The sequence below is a fragment of the Trachurus japonicus genome, chromosome 11, assembly GCF_045865225.1.
Source record: "Trachurus japonicus isolate A0001 chromosome 11, Traja_1.0".
NCBI lineage: Eukaryota > Metazoa > Chordata > Actinopteri > Carangiformes > Carangidae > Trachurus > Trachurus japonicus.
The window spans coordinates 31167180-31190726 of record NC_140917.1 but is presented as its reverse complement, the minus strand read 5'-3'; the positions used below and the strand labels follow the sequence as shown (position 1 = coordinate 31190726).

General features: G+C 40.4%; 1 protein-coding gene across 1 annotated transcript; it reads right to left on the bottom strand.

Moving 5' to 3' along the window:
- Window positions 1-5413: 5413 nt before the first annotated feature.
- On the bottom strand, window positions 5414-20772 carry LOC146979087 (protein lin-28 homolog A-like). The gene is made up of 4 exons (XM_085790250.1): window positions 20723-20772; window positions 19626-19780; window positions 14816-14994; window positions 5414-5642 (listed from the first exon to the last, which is right to left on the bottom strand). Exons 1-4 carry the CDS (start codon window positions 20751-20753, stop codon window positions 5414-5416), a joined length of 594 nt encoding a protein of 197 aa, XP_085646376.1. The 5' UTR covers window positions 20754-20772.
- Between the last annotated feature and the right edge of the window lie 2775 nt (window positions 20773-23547).

The following is a 23547-nucleotide window of genomic DNA, read 5'->3' as shown; positions in this document are numbered from 1 at the left end:
CAACATCTCAGTAGCCTAACCACTTGACAGAGCTTCAGACTTGGCAGAAACATTTACTGGGATTCACAGAATGAACTGATTAGATTTGGGGTGTCAGAGATGGTGAAAAACAAAATGGAAATGAAATGTATGCATTGCAGAGGCTGGAAAAACCTCAACCTTCTAAAATCCTGAAACTGACAAAGGAATTGATTTGTGTTTTTCTACAGTTTCATTACACTAAGACAGCAGGGAGTCAGTCATATGCTAACATGTATGTTTACATACAGAGTAAAATCATTAGTTTCCAGGCAGTGATGAGCAGGTGGGCTGGCAGACAGAGCAGCAGGGTGACACCCCCTTTAATGAACGCAGAGCCACTGACATCAGCTCCCAGAGGAAACACCACCTTTGGCAGCTACTGCAGCATCAGTGTTTTTTTATTTTCTCTTCCAAGACATGACTCTTAAAAATCATTTCACAAATCAAGTAGGTATAACTTTTGGGGATGCATTTAAAGAGACAATGCATAGCTCCCTTCTATTGTCTTTTCAACATGAATTATTTAACTAATTAGATTTTTATGTTAGAAAAAACTCATTGTTTTGTGTACTGGATTGAATATTGAGAGAGAAAGAGGAGGACAGAGAAAGACATAAATAAACGTGCATATTGTGCCAACAAAGTGTCTTTGTAGTAGAGTAGTAGAGTAGTAGAGTAAATCTCTGTAGCCTTCATAAAAGCAGACCATTTTTCATCTTGGTGGAGCAGGCTATTATTCTGACTGATGTCAACCTGGATGGCAACAGATCTGAGCTGATTCTCCAGATCAGTGAGTTCCTCCTCATGATGGTGCTGCAGGAGAAGGAACACGAGATTTGTACCTGACAGAGCAGGTGGGCCACAGCTCCCTCTACAGGCTAGATGAGACACCTGATCATTACCTGCAGGCTCTGGTCCCCCACTGGCTCGCATCGGTCTGGATCCATCACGGCTGGCCTGCTGGCATTTGTGGAGGAGATCTTCCATGGATCAACAGTGGCCTACCTATGTCTCAATGTTGGGATGTGTAGATCGAAAATGTGATCTTAGCTTCCCAGAGCAGGATGAAGTGATACAAGAAACAAAAACAAGTCTTTTCTACTTTTGATCTTTAATTTTCCATTGTTTTGCAGCACCAGTTCAAAGTGATACAATCATACATGTGCAATCACAACTATTTACTGAGTTACATAGCTGCAGCATCTGGACACATAACCCTGAGCATGAAGGAAAATCCAACTTTCAACAAATTTGTACTCATGACAGTCAACATGAACATCACCCCATGTGTGTGTGTGTGTTTCCACTGGAGAGAACAGATGAAAGATGTCAGAGAGCATCCTCTATTCATGAAATTCTTTTGTATTTCTCTTTGTCCAAAGCATCACTTTGGTCTTCAGTATAATATGTCTTATTAAACTGTCAGCAACAACAAAAGCATAAAGATATCTAAAGTATTGTAGGTGGCATATATCACAATGGAAATGAACAAAGTAATAAATATATAAACACAAAACTAAATAGACAAACATTGTACAATACTTACAGAATTGGTTTATGGCTCGGCTATTCTCAAGCTATCCATATTAAAACCAAAAATCACATCTGAGGTAGACTGGTATAGATTTTTGACAAGACAATTTCTGTCTCGATCACACAAGAAGTAACACAACCAACAAGAAACAAGACAAGTGACAGGGACTTTACCTAGAGGTCACTGTAGTGCAGCACGACGTGCAATATTATGAACTCAAGTACATAGAAACTGATCCACTGATGCTTCCAGCCTCCTCTGTGTTCAGTCCCTGTTCACATAAAGCTAATCTATCACTCTGCTCAGTATCATGCAGACTCATGGTGAACATTATATTAATACTGTGAAAAAGACAAGTAATATGTACAATACAGACAATGTCAAGGTTACTTTTAAAACATAGTGCCATGCTTGCTTTGACCTTTAACCTAAGGAACATGTCAGTGGATCAGTGTCACCTATATCCATAAGAAGTGCAAATGATTAAACGTCTTCATTTGGACAACTCTCTCCATTAAGTGATCAGCTGTTCATAATGCTGTTACAGTATGTGCATAATCAGTGTATCTGGTGCATATTTTGTGATGAATGCTTTGGTGAAGCATATTTCCCTCAGATTTGGAGTGAGATGTCATCCAGCAACAAAAAACAACCAGAGGAAAGGCCCAGACTTCAAATCATATTTCAGCGTTTAGGGAATCGCACATAATTATCCTGTTTTCCAGAGTGTGATCCTGCTGTTTCCCCCACAACTAAATAGGACAGCCTAGTTACAAAGAAGCATGCCTCCCTGCATCTTTAAAGCTCACTAATTACCACATTGTATCCTGCTTCTTTAACCCATCACGCAAAGCAAAATGTAGAAAAATCTGTTCTATACATTGTTGAGGAACAATAGCCGTCCTCCCAGCAGCTGCTGGAGGCTGCACACAGTCACCGAGCATAGCTGCTGCTAAAGAAAGAAGAATAGCATATACCTCAACAGAAGAAGAAAAAAAAAAGTTGCTTTTACTTTCATGTCTGTGTATAGATTAGTATAAATATATAAATTAGGCATGCTTTTGCTTTGAGCAGAGCTGTGGTAGTGCCACTGTTCATGCTTTCACTTGGCTAAACATTTTTAGCTCCATCTCCGTAATAGCTTCGCTGATATGAGATTTTTATTAAAGCAGATGTAAGTGATCTGGTCGTTTTGGGTAATGCTGCGTTCCAGGCCGGCTTTTGAAACCGTAAATTACAGCTTCAAGTCACGACTTAAGACTTTGTAGCGTTCCAGGCAACCCACTCGTGTTTTTCCGACCTGTTTTACCTGTGAAAGTCACTATAACGACCACTCGTAACTTCCGACCCGTGAACTCGTACCTGATCGAACTGGTACCACTTCACAGGTCGGAAAAACACTTGTTACGGGCTGCCTTGAACGCACCATAACAGTCCTCGTCCCTACGTCGCACATTCACGCGCATCCCTTGGCTGCACACACAGCCCTGCATGCCGTTCTCTCTCCTCATTGGATAAAAATTGTAGGATACGAGAAAAGTTTTCTCCTCGGCTCAGAGCAGAGCAGAGTGACTGACAGACCCGTGTTTCAGTCCAAACACTCTATGTAAGTGATTGCTGTCGGAAGATATAACTATTTAAGACTTATATTAACACAAAAATATCGCTTACTTCTGCTTTAAGTTTTTAGTGTCACTTTTAAGGAGTCCTGTAAATAAATAAATGGGTGTATGTTCTCATGAGGGAATGGACACCAAAATCTATAATGTAAACAATGCTGCGGCCCATTTGATTTCTAGTTGAGTGGCTAAAGTTAGTTAGATGTCACAGGGTTGGCTAGGTGGTGATATGTATAGACTAAATTATTGCAACTTAGGCCTTTTGAAATACTTTGCAAACAATATCTCTGCTACTTTCCTCTAAAAAACCATTTTGCTGTCACAGGCTAGATACATAATTATAATGGCATTTCTTTTCTTTTTTTATCACTAACCCTAACACATGAAATCCAGCAAATTTAGCAGGAATGCAATGCATATCATGCTAAAATATACACAGCATTTAGAGTTGATGGTTCTTTTAGGTCATACAAGGTCACAAGAACACATACCAATGTCTAGTCAGTCTGGCAAACATTACAGAATGAAATAAGAGTGCATGCTTCATTTGGCAGTCAGTGCCCTGAGTCTTCTAACAACCCAAGACAGTAAATAACATTTAGACACGTCATAAAAGAACCCATGTTCAAAGGTTAGGTTCTCCCTGAAACCACAGTAAAGATGCTAAGCTAAACTAAACTAAACACAGGCTGATACTGAGGTGAAAGTCATTTACATTGGAAATAACATTAAAAAATATATATTAAAAAAATAATAACAATGTACACTAGGATACTGTAAGGCTGTTGTGCAGTGACAGTACACTTTAGTTGTCGAGTGACTGCACTGTCAGAAAGCCATTACACAGTAAGAATGTCTGAAACATTTGTGACACACACAATGTTTAAAAAAATGAGCAAGACAAAGAGATTTAACTTGAAAAACTGTGAATAAATAGTTAATATAAAAAAGATAAAATGTATATACATTTAGAACCTACAGCAAAACTAGTTTAAAAAAAAAAATCATCCTTACTCCTGCTTTACCTGAGGCTTTCAAGTACAATGACTCAGAAAGTCTTGTTTATGTGAAAAACTCGCTGATATGAGTAAAAACATTCCATTTGGATTAATTTAAATACTGTTTTGCAGACAAAGCCTGCCATACAATCAATACTGGTCTTGCATATAAGTTTCAATTGTGAAATGACAACTTAGTATTAAAACATATTTCACCACTACTAGAAAAAGTAGTTTCCACTGGTATGTGTGTGGTGAGGTAATGTTGTATATAGCATCTGAAAGCAGCTATTATAGGAGGTTTTGGCACTTACGTTAAAACATTCACTTTTCACCTGAAAATATTTCCATACTATTAGGAAAGAATTAGTTTTTTGTTGTTTTTTCTCTTTACATTCACATATTGGACGGTGTAGGCTACTTAGGCTAACTACTGAATATCAAGTTCCATGTTAAATCCCAACAGAGAAATTATGATGTCACTAACTGTTTTGACCAATGACAACTACACCGATCAGGCAATCGTCCTTCTCTGTCACAGACCCTGTGACTTTACTGGAGTTTAACTATTGGAACTCAATTACATACATACTGTGTGTGCCATATTTAAAAAAAAAAAAAAAAAAAAAACATAACTTCCTGAGTGTGATTCATTCTTGTACAGACCTCAAAACAGATATGTCACCACAGAACAAGCACAGGTGAAACTAATACAAATAAGAAAGGCCCAACAAGCATTAACAATACCAGCGCACTGTGGGTCTTCAATATACCAAGGCTTCTCTTGTAATCACAACTCATTAGTCTGCTCTTATCATAATCAAGCTGCAGGCTTTATGTCAGTGTGCTTAAATATCTGCAAACCTAATGTATCTGTCAAACACATTCTGGTGGTTTAGGCCACTAGGAGCAACTTCACACATTGATTTGGAGAGTTGTAAACTAGAAGCTTTTGTATTGGCATTTTTGTAAAGAGGCTCAGTTACGTAACAGAGGCACACGTCATGTCAGATTAGTCCAAGCAGGGACTTGATATATGTGGCCTCTACATGACTGAATCAGCAGTTAGTCTGATTGTTTCACTCCAAAGCTAAGACACTTACCTATGTTGGAAGGAAATAAAGAAAGAATATCAAGCGGCGTCACGGCAGTGGTTTCTCTGGTTGCCACGCAATAAATAAAAGCTGAGGTAGCTCTTTCTGTGAGCAGTGCTCCGGTGAAAAAGCTCAAATATTCCCTGTTTATTCACTCGGAGTTTTCAGAGGGTGTTCCTCGTCCCCCGGTGAGGTAGCTGTTCCCTGAGAGCCCGGAGAGGAGGAGCGCTGCTGCTGCTGCTGCTGCTGCTGCTGTGCTTTGGCTGGACAGTTTGCCACCATGTGGGACACACTTTGGCAAAAATGACACTTCTTGGGCTGAGGGGGCAGCTGGCATTCTTTGGCGTGGTGGCCGGGTCCTCCACAGTTATAGCATCTGAAATTACAAGAGGAGAGGGAGTTATCTCACTGAGGCAATAGGCTACCATTAAGTAAAGTGGATTGAACACATCCAGGTGTCATTGACAAACATTAGAATGACCCCATGGGTTTTAAGGACAACGTTGCATCTTTCTAGCAGTGCTTGGTCAGTTTGAGCTTTAGAGGAAATACAGACAGCTTTTTGTATCATATTTAGACAATGTTGTTTCTTTTGATTTGAATAAATAGGCTACATTTTATGAAGATAATTTAAGGCAGCAAATCATTTAGCTTGTAGCTAGTCTAGCTAGCTAGCTCAGTGGCTAAAGAGGATTGGATATGATGTCGCCCAGGGAGGCCAGCTGTATAGTTGGCTGAGTCAAATGATAATATGTTCTAATATATTATCAACTCAGTTGTTATATTTGAGATCTAAGTAAGTCTCATCTGCAGTGAGGCGGTTTCTACCACCAGAGAGCAGCACACTATGAGCTCTGAGCTGAGTCACTGAACATAGGCTATCTGAAATTAACTGTCATGGTGGTGGTGGGCAGCTGTGAGAAGATTTAGATAAATTGATCTATGATCCCTCAGGGAGTTTAGTGTTGGTGCAATTTTTTTCCTTTGTTTAACCAAGTTATTGAACTTTTTGTTGAGAAAACATATAAGGACGTGTTTTTTTTATTCACAGCACAGTGTTTCTGTCTTGTAGGGGACCTTTAAGTATTTGGGTTACATAATGCACTGAGTATTATTAATTAAAATGTGTACTGCATGTGTCTTTTTCTGAGTAGACTTTGACATCTAGAAGAGTCAGTTATTTGTACCATAACCCTCCGTCCCTGTGATCACATCAAACATGCAGCTGGAGCCCTACAAGTCTTTCACTTATAATAGATAGAAGCTGTAGCGTCACAGTGTGCATATAGGTACATTTATAATTTATCAAGAATGCCATTCAGACTGGTCATTATTTGAAAGTGAGTCTTCTCTCCTCCCTTACAGGACCATCAGTGTGTTAAAATGCACAGACAAGATGTGGTAAACAACTTAGATCAGAGGTATGTTTTTTTTTTTATCAGTTATGCAAAGTCACTTCATTTATTTTTGTGGTAACATGGAGTTTGCTTTGAGTATTTTACTCTTATTTAACCAATCTGTCTTTTTAAACTTTAAGTTGTGACATAAATTGCAACTAGTGTACAGTGTTCAACCATCATTAATAATGACATTCTTTGACTGCGTCTCCCTATAGTCTTATATAATGTGTTCCTTGTCCATTGTGTCAGTGATACACAATGGACAATTAGCAGCTCTTTCTTGTGTGCAGGTCTGACTGATGGCCTGTGAATGTATTCAATTGACTTTGTGATATATTATTCTTAATTACATCATAACTGTGTGCATTTGTAATGTTTAAAATGGCCATATTATATCATTTTAATATCATTTTTATAATATTGCACAGCAAACATATATGCACAAGCAAATATAAAATGATTAAACTGATGAACTGAGTCTCAGCATCTCTGATTTTTTCCACAGTGGACAGAATGACATTACTGAGACATTTAATGATGATTGTTTGTTTAGTTGTTAGTTTGTTTGTTTGTTTTTTTGGGGGGGGTGATAATGCTACAATAAACAGGTCAAAACATACATTTATAAATCTCACAGAACAGTTGCTGCTCAAGCTTCTCTAAATCAAACACCTCTGCTCTGCTGTTGTTTGCTGATCTTGCAGGTGATGGGTATTTCATTAGTAAATCTATGCTGAGAAAGCTAATGATCAGCAGCTAAGTGAAATCCTGTTGGTGAATTCATTAGGGCACGATAAATAAGGCAAGTGAGGCTCTGGGCCTGTGCAGTGTGACACAAAGGGACACTGGCCACTTAAACAGTATACGGCAAAAACTATTGATTTTTTTTTGGTCAATCTGGTTTTCTACTGACCCCGGCTTCTCCCTCTGCTCTCCATCTGTGGGACTGGGAGAGCAAGTGAACACACAGAAGGAAAGTCTGCACTGCCTTTTTCAGACTTCTGAAGCATGAGCACCATGGCTGTAGCCAGCTATGAGGTTTCCGTGAGAAAAAAATAGAAGAAGCCACAGGGCCTAAATAGCATGATAAACATATCGGTCAGCTTTTATTTTGAAACGACACGCGGGAAGTTAATGTATCGGCGGAACGCAGAAACCTTGAATTGAGATGACAGGCGCCTTGGTTAAAACGTGTGTGTGTGTGTGTGTGTGCACATAGGAGGGGGTTCAGATATAGCATCTTTTGCACACACACATAACTTTCAATATAGACGTGCGTCATGCACAAAGACATTTCTAAAGCTTTGGGACCCCAGTGAACCACGGTGAGAGGCGCCTTTATCCACTAAGGGAGAAAGCTACGCTTAGAACAGTGGTGAAAACCTTCCCTAAATGGCTGCCCTACCATAATACTGTATATATATATATACATACACATATAAAATGAACATTTAAGTGTGACAAAACTGCAAGAAATCCGGAAGGGGGCAAATACTTTTTCACTGCACTTTATTTAATGGAGAGGGAACAATACCTGATGTTCTCAGCTGTAAACGGTAGGATAAATATAATCAAAAAAGGCTGAAAACCACAGGACATTTCTGTCCTGATAGTCAGCGGTGTAAAGCTCAATCAGCCTCCTAATGGGCCTACATAATAAGAAGAATAAAAAGTCTAAAGGCCCCCACAGAGTCGGGTGTGTACTGTGAGCCGCGCGAACTCCACATGCACTGTCCGCAGAAGTTTGAGGTTTCATAGTTGGGCGTATGGTGTCACATTAAAAACAGGTCGATATGAAGGTTTCCCACCGAGCAGTCTATTGTGTGACACTGAGTACGCGGAGTCATGTACGCTCGAGTATGTGGGGACCTTTAGTCTACTTTATATAATTGTGAATAACTTTGATGTAATTATGTACAGCCTATAAAATTACTAGCTAGAGGGGTACAAAGAGCAGCATAGCTTTTTGTCAATAATGTGAACATTTTCCACATGTTCACATACCCCCCCTGTTAAATCATGAACTAACTGTGTTAATGCTTTTTTTTTTTTGGGGGGGGGGGGGGTAGTAGGCTGAGAGATCTCAAACAGCAACACATCATCTAAAGAAATTCAAGAACATATAAAAAAAAACAAATAATTGACTCCAGTGAACCACGGTGAGAGGCGCGTTTATCCACTAATGTAGAACGCTAAGCTTAGAACAGTGGTGAAAACCTTCCCTAGATGGCTGCCCTACCAAAATTCTATGAAAAAAAAAATATATATAAAATGAACATTTAAGTGTGACAAATCTGCAAGAAAGTAAGAAATCCGGAAGGGGGCAAATACTTTTTCACTGCACAATACCTGATGTTCTCAGCTGTAAACGGTATAGGCTAAATATAATCATAAAAGGCTGAAAACCACAGGACATTTCCTGATAGTCAGCGGTGTAAAGCTCAATCAGCCTCCTTTCATACAGTAACTAATGGGCCTATATAATAATACTTAGTCTAAAGGCCGCCACAGAGTCGGGCATTATGTGCGTGTACTGGGAGCCGCGCGGACTCCACGCGCACTGTCCGGACGTCACCAATTTCTAAACCCTGGCTACGGCCTGATGAGCACTCTTTGATACTACTGTAAGTCATGCACCATGCAAAATACATGGGTTTTGCAGACCACTGTATAATTTATTCAGGATGTATCTGTATTACATGAAAGTTGCTGGATAAATATACAGTGTTAGTGATTAGATAACAGTGTTATCATCCCAGTGTTTGTCTGACCACAACAGTTAACATTTCAGCAGTAGCATGTCATTACAATTACATTACAATTGGTAAGTCCTAATGCTCATTATGATTAATCACAAAATGTGTTTTTCTTCATATTTCATCAATACTGTGAAGAAATGTATTATCTATATTTCAATCATTATTCTGACACATAGCTACTCTAGCCAACTTTGGAGAAATTAAAAATGATCAATGAAAACAATAAATCAAATGCAAGTGCTGGGGCCTATTGGTGCTCTAATGAGTATCTACAGCAGGTCAGTGTGTGTGTGTGTGTGTGTGTGTGTGTGGGTGGGGGGGGTGGGGGGGGCTGAGTGAAGATAAACTAGAGCATGTTCATGCGACTGGAGGAACATGTCAACCAACAACAGTTTCTGGAAAACAGTGGAGCTCCGTGGTTCAGAATGCAGCAGTAAATACACGTTAGGTTCCATTCATTGTTGGCTTCTGTCTCGTTATTTTATTTTCTTATTTATAGATTAGTGATTTTCATTCTTTACCTTTAAGAGATACAGAGAGATGAAACCCAGACCAGGTCCTGGACCATCTCACCACCAACCACGACCACTTCCTTCCTCTCTCCCTCCCAGCCCCCCACCAGAGCTCAGTATTGATCAGCTTGGCCACGAGGGCGGCAGAAGGTGGTCAACAACTTAGATCAGAGGGGTTTTTTTTAATCAGTTATCCAAAGTCACTTCAGTTATTTTTGTGTTTGAACATAGAGTTTGGTTTAGTATTTTACTTTTATTTAACCAATCTGTCTTTTTAAACTTAAAGTATGTCTGTTGTGTATTCTACCATCATTAATACTGACATTCTTAAATGTGTCTCCCTATAGTCTTATATAATGTGTTAATAAGATGCGAGATCTGGGGCCTATTGGTGCTCTAATGAGAATCTACTAGGAGGACAGTGTTGGACTGAGTCAAAATAAACTAGAGCGTGTTCATGCAACTGGAGGAACATGTCAGCCAACAACAGTGTGACTCTCTCTTCTTTTTATTTTTACCAATTTCTGGAAAACAGTGGAGCTCCGTGGTTCAGAATAACATGACTCAGCAGTAAATACACATTAGGTTCCATTCATCGTTGGCTTCGGTCTTGTTTTTTGTTATAAATAAGAATAACATAGATTGGTGCTCTCAATTCTTTACACCTGTGGGATGAGAGAGAGATGAAACCCAGACCAGGTCCTGGACCATCTCACCACCAACCACCACTTCCTTCCTCTCTCCCTCCCAGCCCCCCACCACAGCTCAGTATTGATCAGCTTGGCCACGAGGGCGGCAGAAGGAGCTCCTTTGTTCCAGTACTCCTGTGACCTTTGAACCATGACCCCCGCTCGCTCTTTGCTCGCTGCTGCCCTTCCCCCCACCCTCCCCTCCACCTCATTTGCACAACCACATCCCATTGTTGCCATGGCAGTGGCGACCTCTGACCTCTCCCGGGCACCTACATCTGTTATCAATTAAACCGATGGGATCCTTTCGTCTTGTGAATACAACATTTATGTTTGAGAGCAGAAGAGGGAGCATGTGAATGCAATCAAACCTGCTGTTGCTATTTCACCACAGGAAGCTGTGGGATTGTTTTATCATTTGCTCCATATGATTAATGAATCTAATAAAACGCTGTCACAATAATAAGCATGTCAGATTTTAGAGGCCTTTTACTCTTGATTGTTGGAGGTCTGGTCAGAAGAAAGTCTGAACATCTGAATACCATCAAATCCAGACAGGAGGATGTGGGATTAATTGTATCTCTGCCAGCCATGACGAATATGGTCAAATATTGAAGATTTCACATTAGCCTATCTGGATATTAACAAACTTCAAAGACAAACAGAAATATTACAAATAAAAGTTGGTGTTTTCAAGTCTCATACATTTACATATTCATGTGAAGCTTTTGATTTTTGTCTTGTAGTAATTTGACAAACAGATGAAGCTGTGCAGCACAAAAGACAGAAAACAGAGCACTGGGGGTTGGACAAGCCTGAAGAGATCAAACAGTCTATTGATCGAGCTAAAGCCTGCTGCTCCACAAAGAGCCCACATTCACTCAAGTAAATATCTTCTGTTAGAGTGTCAGATCAGCTAAAGGAAACCTTCAAATCCTTCAAATCATGATCTGGCATGACTGGGAAAAGTTAAAGGTTCTATTTTGTATACAGGTAGATGTCCATGTGTAGTGTGGTTATAAAGCAGCTCTTGGTTCCATTATCTGTGAAAGTCTCAGAGCCTCAGCTCACAGAGAGGCTGCATTCAGAGACAGCAACAACTTAAAACAAACAGTCATGATTTCTCTAACTTTGTGATGCCACAGCAGTCACTGACCACAGCTGTGCCCCAAGCCACGACCTGGACCTCCCATCCAGCCCTGGAGGATTTTGTACTTAAAGCAGAAGTAAGCGATCCGGTCGTTTTGGGTAATGCTGCGTTCCAGGCAGGCTTTTGAAACCGTAAATTACAGCTTCAAGTCACAATTTACGACTTTGTAGCGTTCCAGGCAACCCACTCGTGTTTTTCCGACCTGTTTTACCTGTGAAAGTCACTATAACAGCCACTCGTAACTTCCGACCCGTGAACTCGTACCAGATCGAACTGGTACGACTTCACAGGTCGGAAAAACACGAGTTACGAGTTTCCTTGAACGCACCATAACAGTCCTCGTCCCTACGTCACCACATTCACGGCGTCCCTTGGCTGCACACACAGCCCTGCATGCCGTTCTCTCTCCTCATTGGATAAAAACTGTAGGATACGATAAATGTTTTCTCCTCGGCTCAGAGCAGAGCAGAGTGACTGACAGACCCGTGTTTCAGTCCAAACACTCTATGTAAGTGATTGCTGTCAGAAGATATAACTATTTAAGACTTATATTAACACAAATATATCACTTACTTCTGCTTTAAGATCTACTCTATTTTTATATGATCACTTTGACAACTTTCAGAATCATGGAAAGATATTGTGGCATGAAACTGTTTACAGTAAATAACATGGTCAACTGGTTTGTCGACAACAGGGAAAATAAAAGATTAATTTGAAGAAGAAAAACTTTATTATTATATTATGTTTGGTGTCTGCTCCATACACCCTGCAACATCCTGGGTAAATGACATGGTGCAACCCAATGTCAAGTGGTGTAACCAGTATTTTTTCATAAAGATCTTGTGCAGAAAAATAAATCTGGACTCAAATGTGGAATAAATGTAATTCCTTTTCACAGTGCAATGCAACATAGTGTTTCTTAACAATTTTTACATCATTTGTCACATTATTTAAAAAATAAAGTTGGTGTTTTTAGGATAAGTCCTGCTCAGTGTTGCCAAAATTCATTAAAATCTAAATATAGAAATACAGCAAAAAATCTATTTCAATTTAATGTTTTCAGATGAAAGTATTTATGGAAAAAGAGTTTTTATACGCACATCAGGCTGTCTTGAGGTGCAGGGCAATAAAAAGTGTCATAGAAAAAAGAGAGGGTATTCCCGCACACTCTGGTAGGATATCACAGTGACTTTATTTGCACACTAACGTTTTCGACCGTGTGGTCTTCTTCAGGTGCTTTCAGATGAAAGTATACATAAGTACACTTAAATCCAGTGTAGGTAAATCAAATATTTAATATTTATCAGTCTTTTATGGTTACACCATTTGACATTTTTAGGGCATTCAGTCTTGTGTTAAAAAAAAGGTGCAAATGTAATTTCAAATCACATTAAACCAACATGAATACAAAATTTACATTTTAACAAATCTGATGGTTTTTAAAAACAAGTATTTAACATATTTCTGAAATATTCCTCATGCACTGACTGTTGTACTGGGAATGTGTCACATAAATGAGGTAAAGTCTTTTGCAAGTGATTTGACAGTGTGCGGGAGACCCTTTTTTCCTTTGTTCACATAAATGAGGTGAAATTTTTCTTTTAACTCCTTTGCATTGTCCTAAACATTTTCACATGCCTCAGTGTCTAACATATCAACAGCTCGCTGATGGCATCTTGTCTCGAATTAATTTTTTCTGTACACAGACATGGAGGTAAAAATTATAATTTATAGCCTTGTAGAAACTGACATGTTGGATTTACAATCAGTCCTGTGCAGATACTAAACCAAAACCTATGCATAGCCAAACAAGCAGCAGCAGCACACTCTGAAGGGACAGGAGAAGGAATGAATAATTAGCCAATAAATAGTTCCCCCAGCTCCCTTTAATCACAAATGTACTAATAAATCAAGTGGGATACAGTATGTTAATGTTAAATGTATACAGCACAGTTAAAGTCTCAAAGACTCACTACCTGTTCTGGGAATCTGCATAACAGAGGTGTGCAGATGGATGCACCACGTAAACACTGTATTGAGTTTTGTGTCTGATGCTTGATCCCGTGGCAATTATCACCAACACTCACACAACCTAGCTGACTGGAGACATGCTAATTTGTACAATAACCTGCCACGCCAGCTGTCAATGCAGCGCTAAATAGAAAGACACAGGAAATAATCTCCATAAGCAGACACCAACACAGTGTCTGCCTCTGCTCTGTTTGAGCCCCAGTACATAGATACATTGTAATCATTTTGAAGAGTCTTTCCCCAAATGTAATAAATGATTTGCACACAAATGATCTGATTGGCTGGCCTCTACATGGGAACATTTAAAGCCCCAGTATGTAACTTATTTGGCTTTTTATTAGCATAAATCAAATATTGCTTTCATAAATACGTATTTCACTGAAGTCGAATCGCACCCGCATACAAATGAAAGCTTTCTGGTACCTTAGAATGAGTTGTTACAAGTCGTTACAAATACATAAGTGGGCGACGCACCGAACCGAGGCTGCCATGTTGCATCGCAATTTTTCACGTTCAGTGCCAGCATGACTGTAGGTAACCACGGAAACTCACCGGAGCTGTCGGCTCGGGGAGAAAGTTTTCAAACCAACCGGATGTCATTTTACTCAACGAGAGAAAGACGGTAAAACGTGGGTCAGGTAAACAATACGACATCACCATGACAACATATTGCCACGCCTGTATTGTTTTGCCTTGTGCTGGCGGACCACTTGTTTACATAGATGCTTGTTTATCCTGTTACATGCAGCGTCTGTTGTCTGTCTGACGTCTGCCCGATTTCACGTGAATGCAACATCAAGAATAGGCTACGTTCTGATATGCAACCGCACCGCTAGATGGGGATAATTCCTACATATTATACCTTTAAATAAACCACCAAGAACCAAAATGGCTGTGAGTTTAAGTCCCCTTGATGTTTACCTCACTCTCTTAGCCACAGTCCCCATCCCACAACACACACAAAGGTCTACATCCGCATAATGGACGTCCTCAAAGCAGACCTACCTGTCCCCCTTGGAGCGGCGTTTCTGTGCACTCTTTGGTCTCCTCTCACTGCCCAGGCACGGTGCTCCACTAGGCCCAGTGACCCTGACGGACTCCAGCCCTTTGGAGGATTTCTTGAAGGTGAACTCCACGGCCTCGCCCTCCCTCAGGCTGCGGAACCCCTCCATGTGCAGTTTGCTCTGTCGATTGAAAAGAGGGACAGTTACTGAGTGTTCACGGCTAACACATGGTGACCAGGGTGGCAATGCAAGACAAGGCAAATGTAACTGTATAGCACAATTCATACACCAGGCCATACAAAGTGCTTTACAGAGGCATAGAAATACATTAAATCAAAACAGATGAAAGGGGAAAGAAAGAAATAAGACAGTAAAAGACAATAATAGCAATTAGAATGATTAAAATCATTAAAATGATATATGGAATTGAGATAAAAGCTGTTTGCGCAGACCTCAGCTGTGCAGGCAGACTGTTCCACAGATGAAGAGCATAATAACTGAATGCTGTTTCACTTTGTTTGGTTCTGGTTCTGGTTCTGGTTCTGGTTCTGGTTCTGGTTCTGGTAGCATCCGAGACAAACATCATCTGATGTAGTGCACATCGGCCAGGTACTCAAATGTCACTTTTTTTTTTAGCACTCAAAGAACTTCTCAGCCACAGATGGAGATCATGATATGCCCGAAAGCTCCCAAATAAGAGCAAGCAAGTTTAAATTCTCATCTTGAAATACAGTAGGTAGTGTAATGGAAATGTTTATGTTTATGACCCTTGATTGAACTTTGAAGATGTATGCTCATGAACTTTAGGTGAACTTCGAAGAAAGCGCAAGTTGCACTTTCTGCTGTGCATGAGGCAGCATACAGGTGTCCGACTGGGTTCCTGTTATTTTGTGATGATTACAAAGCAGTTGTCTCCATATTCAAAACCACAGTGAGATGTCAAAGAAATGTCAACTTGCTGAGGTGTGAAAAAACCACAACAAACCTTAAGGTACAGACAACCACTAGCCTCCTGCCTTTACATATGAGCTGATCTTCTAATAGTCCAGTGATATGTCATGAGCGCTAAGTGCAAACCTGTACTATGCAAACTTATTCTGCAAGAATGCAATAATGTTATTGGACAATGTATGATGCCGCCTCCAAGGAGGAGCACATGGCTCCTTCCTGCTCTTGTGCCTATGTAACCTGACGTTACCAATTTTCAGTGTGCACTCTCGTACAGACTTTTGTGTGTATGACAGTCCACCTCTGGCAAGATAAAATAAAGTACTTAAGTGAAACCTCAGTTTGCTGGACTTATGATTTTCTCTCTCACAAGTTAAAGGAAATTTCCACAACAGTAGTTTAGCCACATTTTACATTAAGTTCCTATAAATGTATTAAATTTAAGAAGAAAAGAAGACAGAAACATGTCAGGGAATCCTCAGCCTCCTCGTAAAAACCCTGTCCTGTTGACAACTGCGATAAAAAATCAATACTTTTGCACAATCTTGCCACACATCACCACCAACAACAACAACAACAAATGCAGCCGTATTGATGAGTCTATCTGGTCAAGTCTCAAGCTGACCACTGCAGTGGAGGATGGTGGGAAACGACAGAGAGGAAAAGGAGTGTAGCAGCCGTGTCTCCCAGAAATGATGTTTTCACACAACTAAACCACAACTAAACAGCACTGGAATTTAATAGGAAATGCATTCAAAGCATTGCATCCTGGGAAAATAAACTCACCCAACAGTATGTAGCACTATTGATCTTTCAGTAACAGCTTTCCACTTCATATAAACACAAGGTAGGATAAGGATTACATTTTTTTCTGCTTGCTTGGTCGATTTGATGTTCATCAGATTCTGGTACTTTTGCTATCAAGGCATGATCTACTGCTCTGGTGTCAGTCATTTTCCTAAATCTCAGGTTCCTGCTTATTTTCAGCTGCAAAGAAATAATTGACCTAAAGTGAACAGTTCCATCCTGGCTTTTATAGTTTCCCTTTTTGATCATATGGTTGAATTGAAAAACAACACAATCACAAATAGAGAGCATCTTTTTTTGTCTATAACACACCAACTTCTTTCAGTTTAGCAGTAGCTAGACGGTAGCCACAAGACACCTATCTGTAATTTAAACAGTCAGTTAGCACTCTGTCAATCATGGCCACTTCATGCAGTACTTCGATACCAGGGGACATATTCATGAAATACCAGAAACACACAATACAGTGGCAAGAAAAAGTATGTGAACCCTTTGAGATTTCCTAGTTTTCTTTTTTGCTTCCCATTGCAGGCCTGAAGTTTGCCACTCCACAACACTAATGGGAAAATGTTTTGTGGACTGATTAAACTTTTTTGAATTTTTTGTACGATGGAGGGAGCATCATGGTTTGGGACAGCTTTCCATCATCAAGGGTAAAATTCATTTCAAAGTTTATCAAGGCATCCAGGAAAATGTCATGGTGGCTGAAACTCAGTAAAGTAGCGTGATACAGCAGGACAACGACCCTAAACATTCCAATCCAATCCACCTTTGGGGGTGGCCCAGTCAGAGCCCAGACCTGAATCCAATAGATGCTATGGAGTTAGCCATTCACACATGACATCCTAAGAACATGGCTGAGCTGAAGCAGTTCTGTCAGGACCAATGATCCAGAATTCAGTGTTGTACAGTTGTGATCTGCAGCTACAGGAAACGTTTGAGGTTGTTGCTGCCAGAGGAGCTTCAACCACTTATTAAATCCAAGGGTCCACTTACTTTTTCCACCTGCACTGTGAATGTTTAATGGATATGTTCAATTAAGACATGAAATATTATATTGGTGGTATTAGGTTAAGCACATGTGTTTGTTTCTTGTAATTTATATGTAGATTGGATCACATTAAATGGCCAATTCAAGCAGAAAACTAAGAAATTCCAAAAGGTTCACATACTTTTTCTTGCCACATGTCACTTCTGATGTGAGGGGGTCTCTCAATCAAAACAATTACATGAAACATTATTTGGTGACATTGTGAATTAGTGTCCATCATTGTGGCTCTCCAGACGTGTCCTCCACTCCAAAACAAACAGACCTGCTGATTAGCTGGTAAGGAGTTTCACCTTAAAAGTCAGTGATTGACCAGCACTCAGAGCTCTTAACATTTCCTCAGCACGTTTCTCTGAGAACTTGAGATCTTGTATCCAGTGACTGAAAATATTCATTTGGTTCAAATACAAATAACCAAGACCTAAAAATACATCATAAAACACTATCTTACACTATCTGACTATCTATCTTCCACTTTGGATGATGTGATGTTATTTTTTCAAATTTGGTTTCCAAATTCATTCCTACAAGTTGATCATTAACAAGACTCCACATTCTCATCTAACTTCAAACTGAATTTACACCTCACTAAAGGCCGGACAAGCTAGTGTTAAGTCCTTATCCTCCCTCTTTCATCAGACCATTTACAGCAGAAACCTGAGAGGAGATCTTTGCCGTGAGACTCCAGAGGCGGAGGCGGGACTCAAACACAGCACTGGGTGGGCTCCCCGAAGCTTTAATGACTTTATAACAGGAAGCAGGGCTGGATGGGAAGAGGAATGAGCCTTGTTATCTCTGCTTTAGCCTCTAACCCCTTCTTGAGAAAAAAAAGAAATGTTTGAGCCCTGACCCCCTCCTCCCACGCCCCACACCTTTAAAGTTCTACAGAAAACACCAGTGTGTGGGGTGAAGGGAGTGGGGGGAGTGGCAGTACTGGCTCAGACATAGTTGACTTTAAATGTGGAAATTGTGTGTCTGCATGGTCTGCTGTCCATTGTTTATTCATGTCATTCTATGTATTAGGTTTTCCAATTTGTATTTTAGATTATGCTCTGTGTCTATTACATGTTGGGATATGGAAATTAGCAGCCAGCAAAATCTGGTCTCCTCATTTCTTGATGATTAATGTCATTGCACACTGTCCCTTAATAAACTAAATAAATACATTTTAAAAAGATGTGTTCAACTACAGCTAATTCTACACAGTATTTGTCTGACATTCCTCTGTCACACCTGACTTTACTGCAGTAAGGTTTCTAAATCAGTTCACGCTCATGTATCACATTTTTTATTTTGGTCAGTTCTTAAGACACTCAACATGACGCAGCCTAATTCCATAACTCTGATCAGAGCCAAAACTGAAACACTGTGTATACCATAAAGAGAACTATTCTGTTCACTATTGGAAAATAAACATTTTAGTTATACTTTGTAAATATGTAGCCTACCTGTAGTTGTACTTGCACATGCAAAATAAAATAAAAAATCATCAATAATCTGATGTGTCCTTCAGTGACCTGACCTTTACATATCAGATCACTGGCTCATGAAACTGAGAGATTTAAGGACTTCCAACCAGTGGCTGTTTAGAGAGTGGTCTTGGGTGGCACGGACCACCCCTGAAATATGATTGGCCTCCCCATGTGCCACCCCAAAATGTGACGGGCTTGAGGCATTTTATACATTGTATGCTTTTGTCAAGTAGAAATTTCTTTTTCAAGAATAAAATATTGAGGTTTTCTATCACAATTGTATGTTGCCACTCCTGTATTGTGACTAGTTTTTCTTGCAGTGTTAGTAATTGAGGTTTTGCTGACAAAACTGGGTATGGCTGCAGGCACTCATGCTCAAGCTTCATGCCACCCCACCATTAGTCAGTGCCCCAGTTGGGCCACCCCTATCAAAAATGTCTGACACGCCCCTGCTTCCAACACTAAAGACACTAAAGACACAGCTGGTGCAGTAGTGTCCTACAACAGCATGATCTCCTGTAGGTGCTCGGCCTCACCTGATGCACGAACACGTCGAGCGGCGGCTCCAGAGCCGCTCCGTCCCTGCTGCTCATGGACAGGAAGCCGAAACCCATCCGGACGTTGAACCACTTACAGACCCCGCTGCCCCGGGACAGTCCCGCCTCCTCCTCCTCGCCCTGCGCGCACCCTCCTGCACGAGAGACAGGGACATGATGATGTGGTCGGACAGTTCACAGCTAACCCCCCCACACACACACATAGGCTACACACACACACACACACACACACACACACACACACGCCCGCTCTCACAGAGAAACCATCGAGCGCGAGAAAAAAATAAAAGCCCAGCAGGCCTGTGGTGGGACGATGTGAAGATCTAACAAAACAGTCTATTGGTTCACCAGAGGAAATAATTATAATCATCTGCCTGATGCAGGTTACTTCTCCAATATGCTTATTAATGTCCTGCAAATGATCAATAAATCACTAAACTTTGAAAGCGGACATTCCAACCCAAACTGACTACAATAGCCTATATTATTTTATTCGCAACACAGTTCAATCGATTATCAAAGATAATAAGCACATTATCACATGGAGATGCTGAGTATTATTTACAGTATTATTGCTATGTTTCGCTGATCTCTGTTTCTTCTTTTTCTATTCCACTGCTGACTCAGAGTCCTCACTCATCTGTATCAGAAGAGGTCGCACTGCATTGTAGGCTAAAACATATTAAGCATTGAAGGAGGCAGCGTAATGATTATAAAGCAGGCTATTAAAAACAACAATCCATCGACTAATCATTTAGCCTATCAAGTAGGCTAATTGTTTCAGTCGTTATGGGCCAATAATACAGTAATCAATTCTGAGATTAATTATATTTATTTGTTTTGGGGAAATGCTGCAGGAATTATCAATAGGCTACATACAGGCATGTAAAATGAGTGGCTTTTAATGCAATACTTCCATTACCAACGGGCCTTCAAAATAAAATCCATCTTCCCTCAGTCAATATTACAGTAAAATCTCCAGAAACCAAATGAATCTCAGTTTCTCCAAAGCTCTGTGATGATCACCTGATAGAATATCATTTCCTCTCCCAGTGAAAGTTTACTTTCTCTTGTACCTGTGACAGTGCGGTTGGAGGCAGAGCCCATCCCGCCGCTCTCTGCTGCTCCTCCCCGGCTTCAGAGCGCTCTGAGCCGCTGTCCTCCTCCACACCTCCACCTCCACCTCCACCTCCCTCTCCACACTCACACTCACTAACAAAAAACATGCACCTCCCCCCCACTGACACCAAGTCATGGCAGCACTTAGATGTTTGTAAAGCAGCTCCTCAGAGAGGGAAGGAGAACACAAAGCCACTCGGTTCCTTTCAGAGCATCTTCAAAGAACCAGCTCCTCACGTACCTTCTGCCATGGTGAGGGCTCTCCACAGCCCTGCTCGGACTCAGCTCCGTCCAGACTAGGGTTAGAAGAAAAAATGAGTGGACTGCATGTTGGACATCCGTGCACGTTCTCTCTGTGGTGCTGAACTGTAGTGTGTGCGATCCCTCAGGAGAAAGTGTGGTTCCCTGCTTCCTGCTCTCCTCTTACACAATATGCAGAAGCCCCTTGACCCTCCTGCCTCTGGTAATCCCAACCACACGCACTCACGCACGCACGCACGCACGCACGCACACACACACACGCAGAATGTCATCACACACGCCCGCAGTCAAGTCCACGAATCGCAGATAAATCACATACGTCCAACTGACTAACTGACCAATCAGGACGTTAGACCCCAAGGGCCCAGAGGGATGTCACTCCGCCCACAATGGGCGCGCGCGTACACACACACACACACACACCTCAAATGAAAGGATTTCCATTTAATTATTTTTCCTAAATCTAATCTATTTGCATCTCTAAGAACTGCTCTTTGAGATTCTTAACTAATCACGGATCAATATGTTTTGAAAATCGAAAGGACCTTTGTGAAATCTATACATTGTCATTCTGTGTTTACATTTTGACAAAGAAAAGAAAAGAAATTAACTTACTAAAAAGCACAATGGCATTAGATGATTTTAGGTCACCTGTTCTTTTGTTTCTGACTATGGGCCTAATTGAACCAAAAATGTTTTTTAAATCTTCAGAATAAAGGACAGTGTTGAAGACTTTATCAGAAGAATAAATTCTTATGGCTTAACATTTTTGCCATTTACATTTCTAAGCAGCATGAATATTACATGTAACTTTATTTTTTAAAATCATTATTCAATTTCATTTGTGCAGGGTCTACATAGAGGATCACTAACACTGAAACAGAAACCTTTGATACTTTTCAATGACATCATTTGTTCACTATGTAGCTAATGACATAAGTGGTGTATTTCAATTGGATTTCAAATGGATAGTTAAAGGATAATATATATGTATATATATGGGCAATTTGGCTATAAATTTAAGACCACCTGCATATTTTAGTGACTTTTCACTAAAATCAAATAATGTTGTTAATTGTAAGTAACTGACATTGAGCAAATTAACACTGAGAAAAATCCAACAGTTTCTACCTTAGAATAACTTCATAAGTTTCCACTGCATTTTATATCAATCCCTCAATAACACTGTAAAAACACAATGAAAAGACAATATTTCAAATTGATCTGCATAATATAAATTACGGCTTTTTAAGCAAAGATGATTTTATGATCATGTTAGTTTGCCCAAATCAGTGGACCAGTGTGATCTATGGCTCCATAAGTGCATTTACTGACAGTCAGTTAAGGTGTTTTGAAACATAATGTAGGCCTATACGTCTCCAATGGTTTGTTGCGGATCAGTTGAGTGTAATTATGGGATTACAGTTTTTTCTTGTGCGTTGTGTATTGTGTTGTTTATTACAGTTGTACAAAGAGGTGACATTTAGACCCCAGATGGCCTCGGCCTTCAGGGTGAGCAATGTCATCCTGTGCTGAGCTGATTCACATTCACCTGTTAGAATTTAGTTAAAAAGCCTCTTCGTTCAGATTTTATATTAATTGGTAATGAATGGCTTTGAAGCTGCTGCACAGCTCCACAGAAGACTGTCAGTCATAGAACCTCCTGAAAAAACACAGATACACACACCAACAGGCACCCGCATCTACATCCCATGTGTGTGTGTGTGTGTGTGTGTGTGTGTGTGTTTGGCCTGATTAAAACTAAATGACATGCTCCATTCATGCATCAGCCTAACAGTCCAGCCAGAGGCCTTCTTAAAGTCACCATAGAAATAGAAGGGCCACCCAAAGGTGACCCCAGTCACTCAGAGGAGCTTGTGGGAACAAAGCCTCTGGCACGTGCTTGTTCATCAGCCCCTCCCTCCCTGAATCAACACGCACAACATACACACGCTGCTGTTTCACAATGATTTAAAAAATACCTTGTGAAAAGAGAGTGAGTTCTTAAAAAGCAGAATTCAACTTCCATGAAAACCAAACAGTATTTTGTAATAATGTGGGATTTAAAACACACTTTGGGAATGCCTTGTGTATTACTTAGGGGGAAAATAAGCAGTGGTCACATGGGAAGCCTGTCAGCTCACCTTTCACCTTTCCCCCAGAGGGACTTCAATCAATAAACCTGATCAATAACAAATCCATATCACGCTGCCATGTTGTGACAGATATCCCTCCCACAACAGGCTCCTAGGTATAAGACAGCCTGCTGTGGGCCAGCTCAGGCCAAACAGGCAACAATGACAGACTGACGTTCAGGGATTATAACAAGATGTTTTGGGGATTGACACTGCAGTTGATTTCACTATTCAGTGAAAAAAAAAAGATATTCAGTCTCAGATTGTAGATTTTCCAGGCTACAGTGGCTATGAATCAGAAATGACTCTGATGGAATAAAGTTAGTGTGGTCTATGATTTTCTCTGAGTACATTCACCTAGTCAGATTTGCAGAAGCATTTTTTTT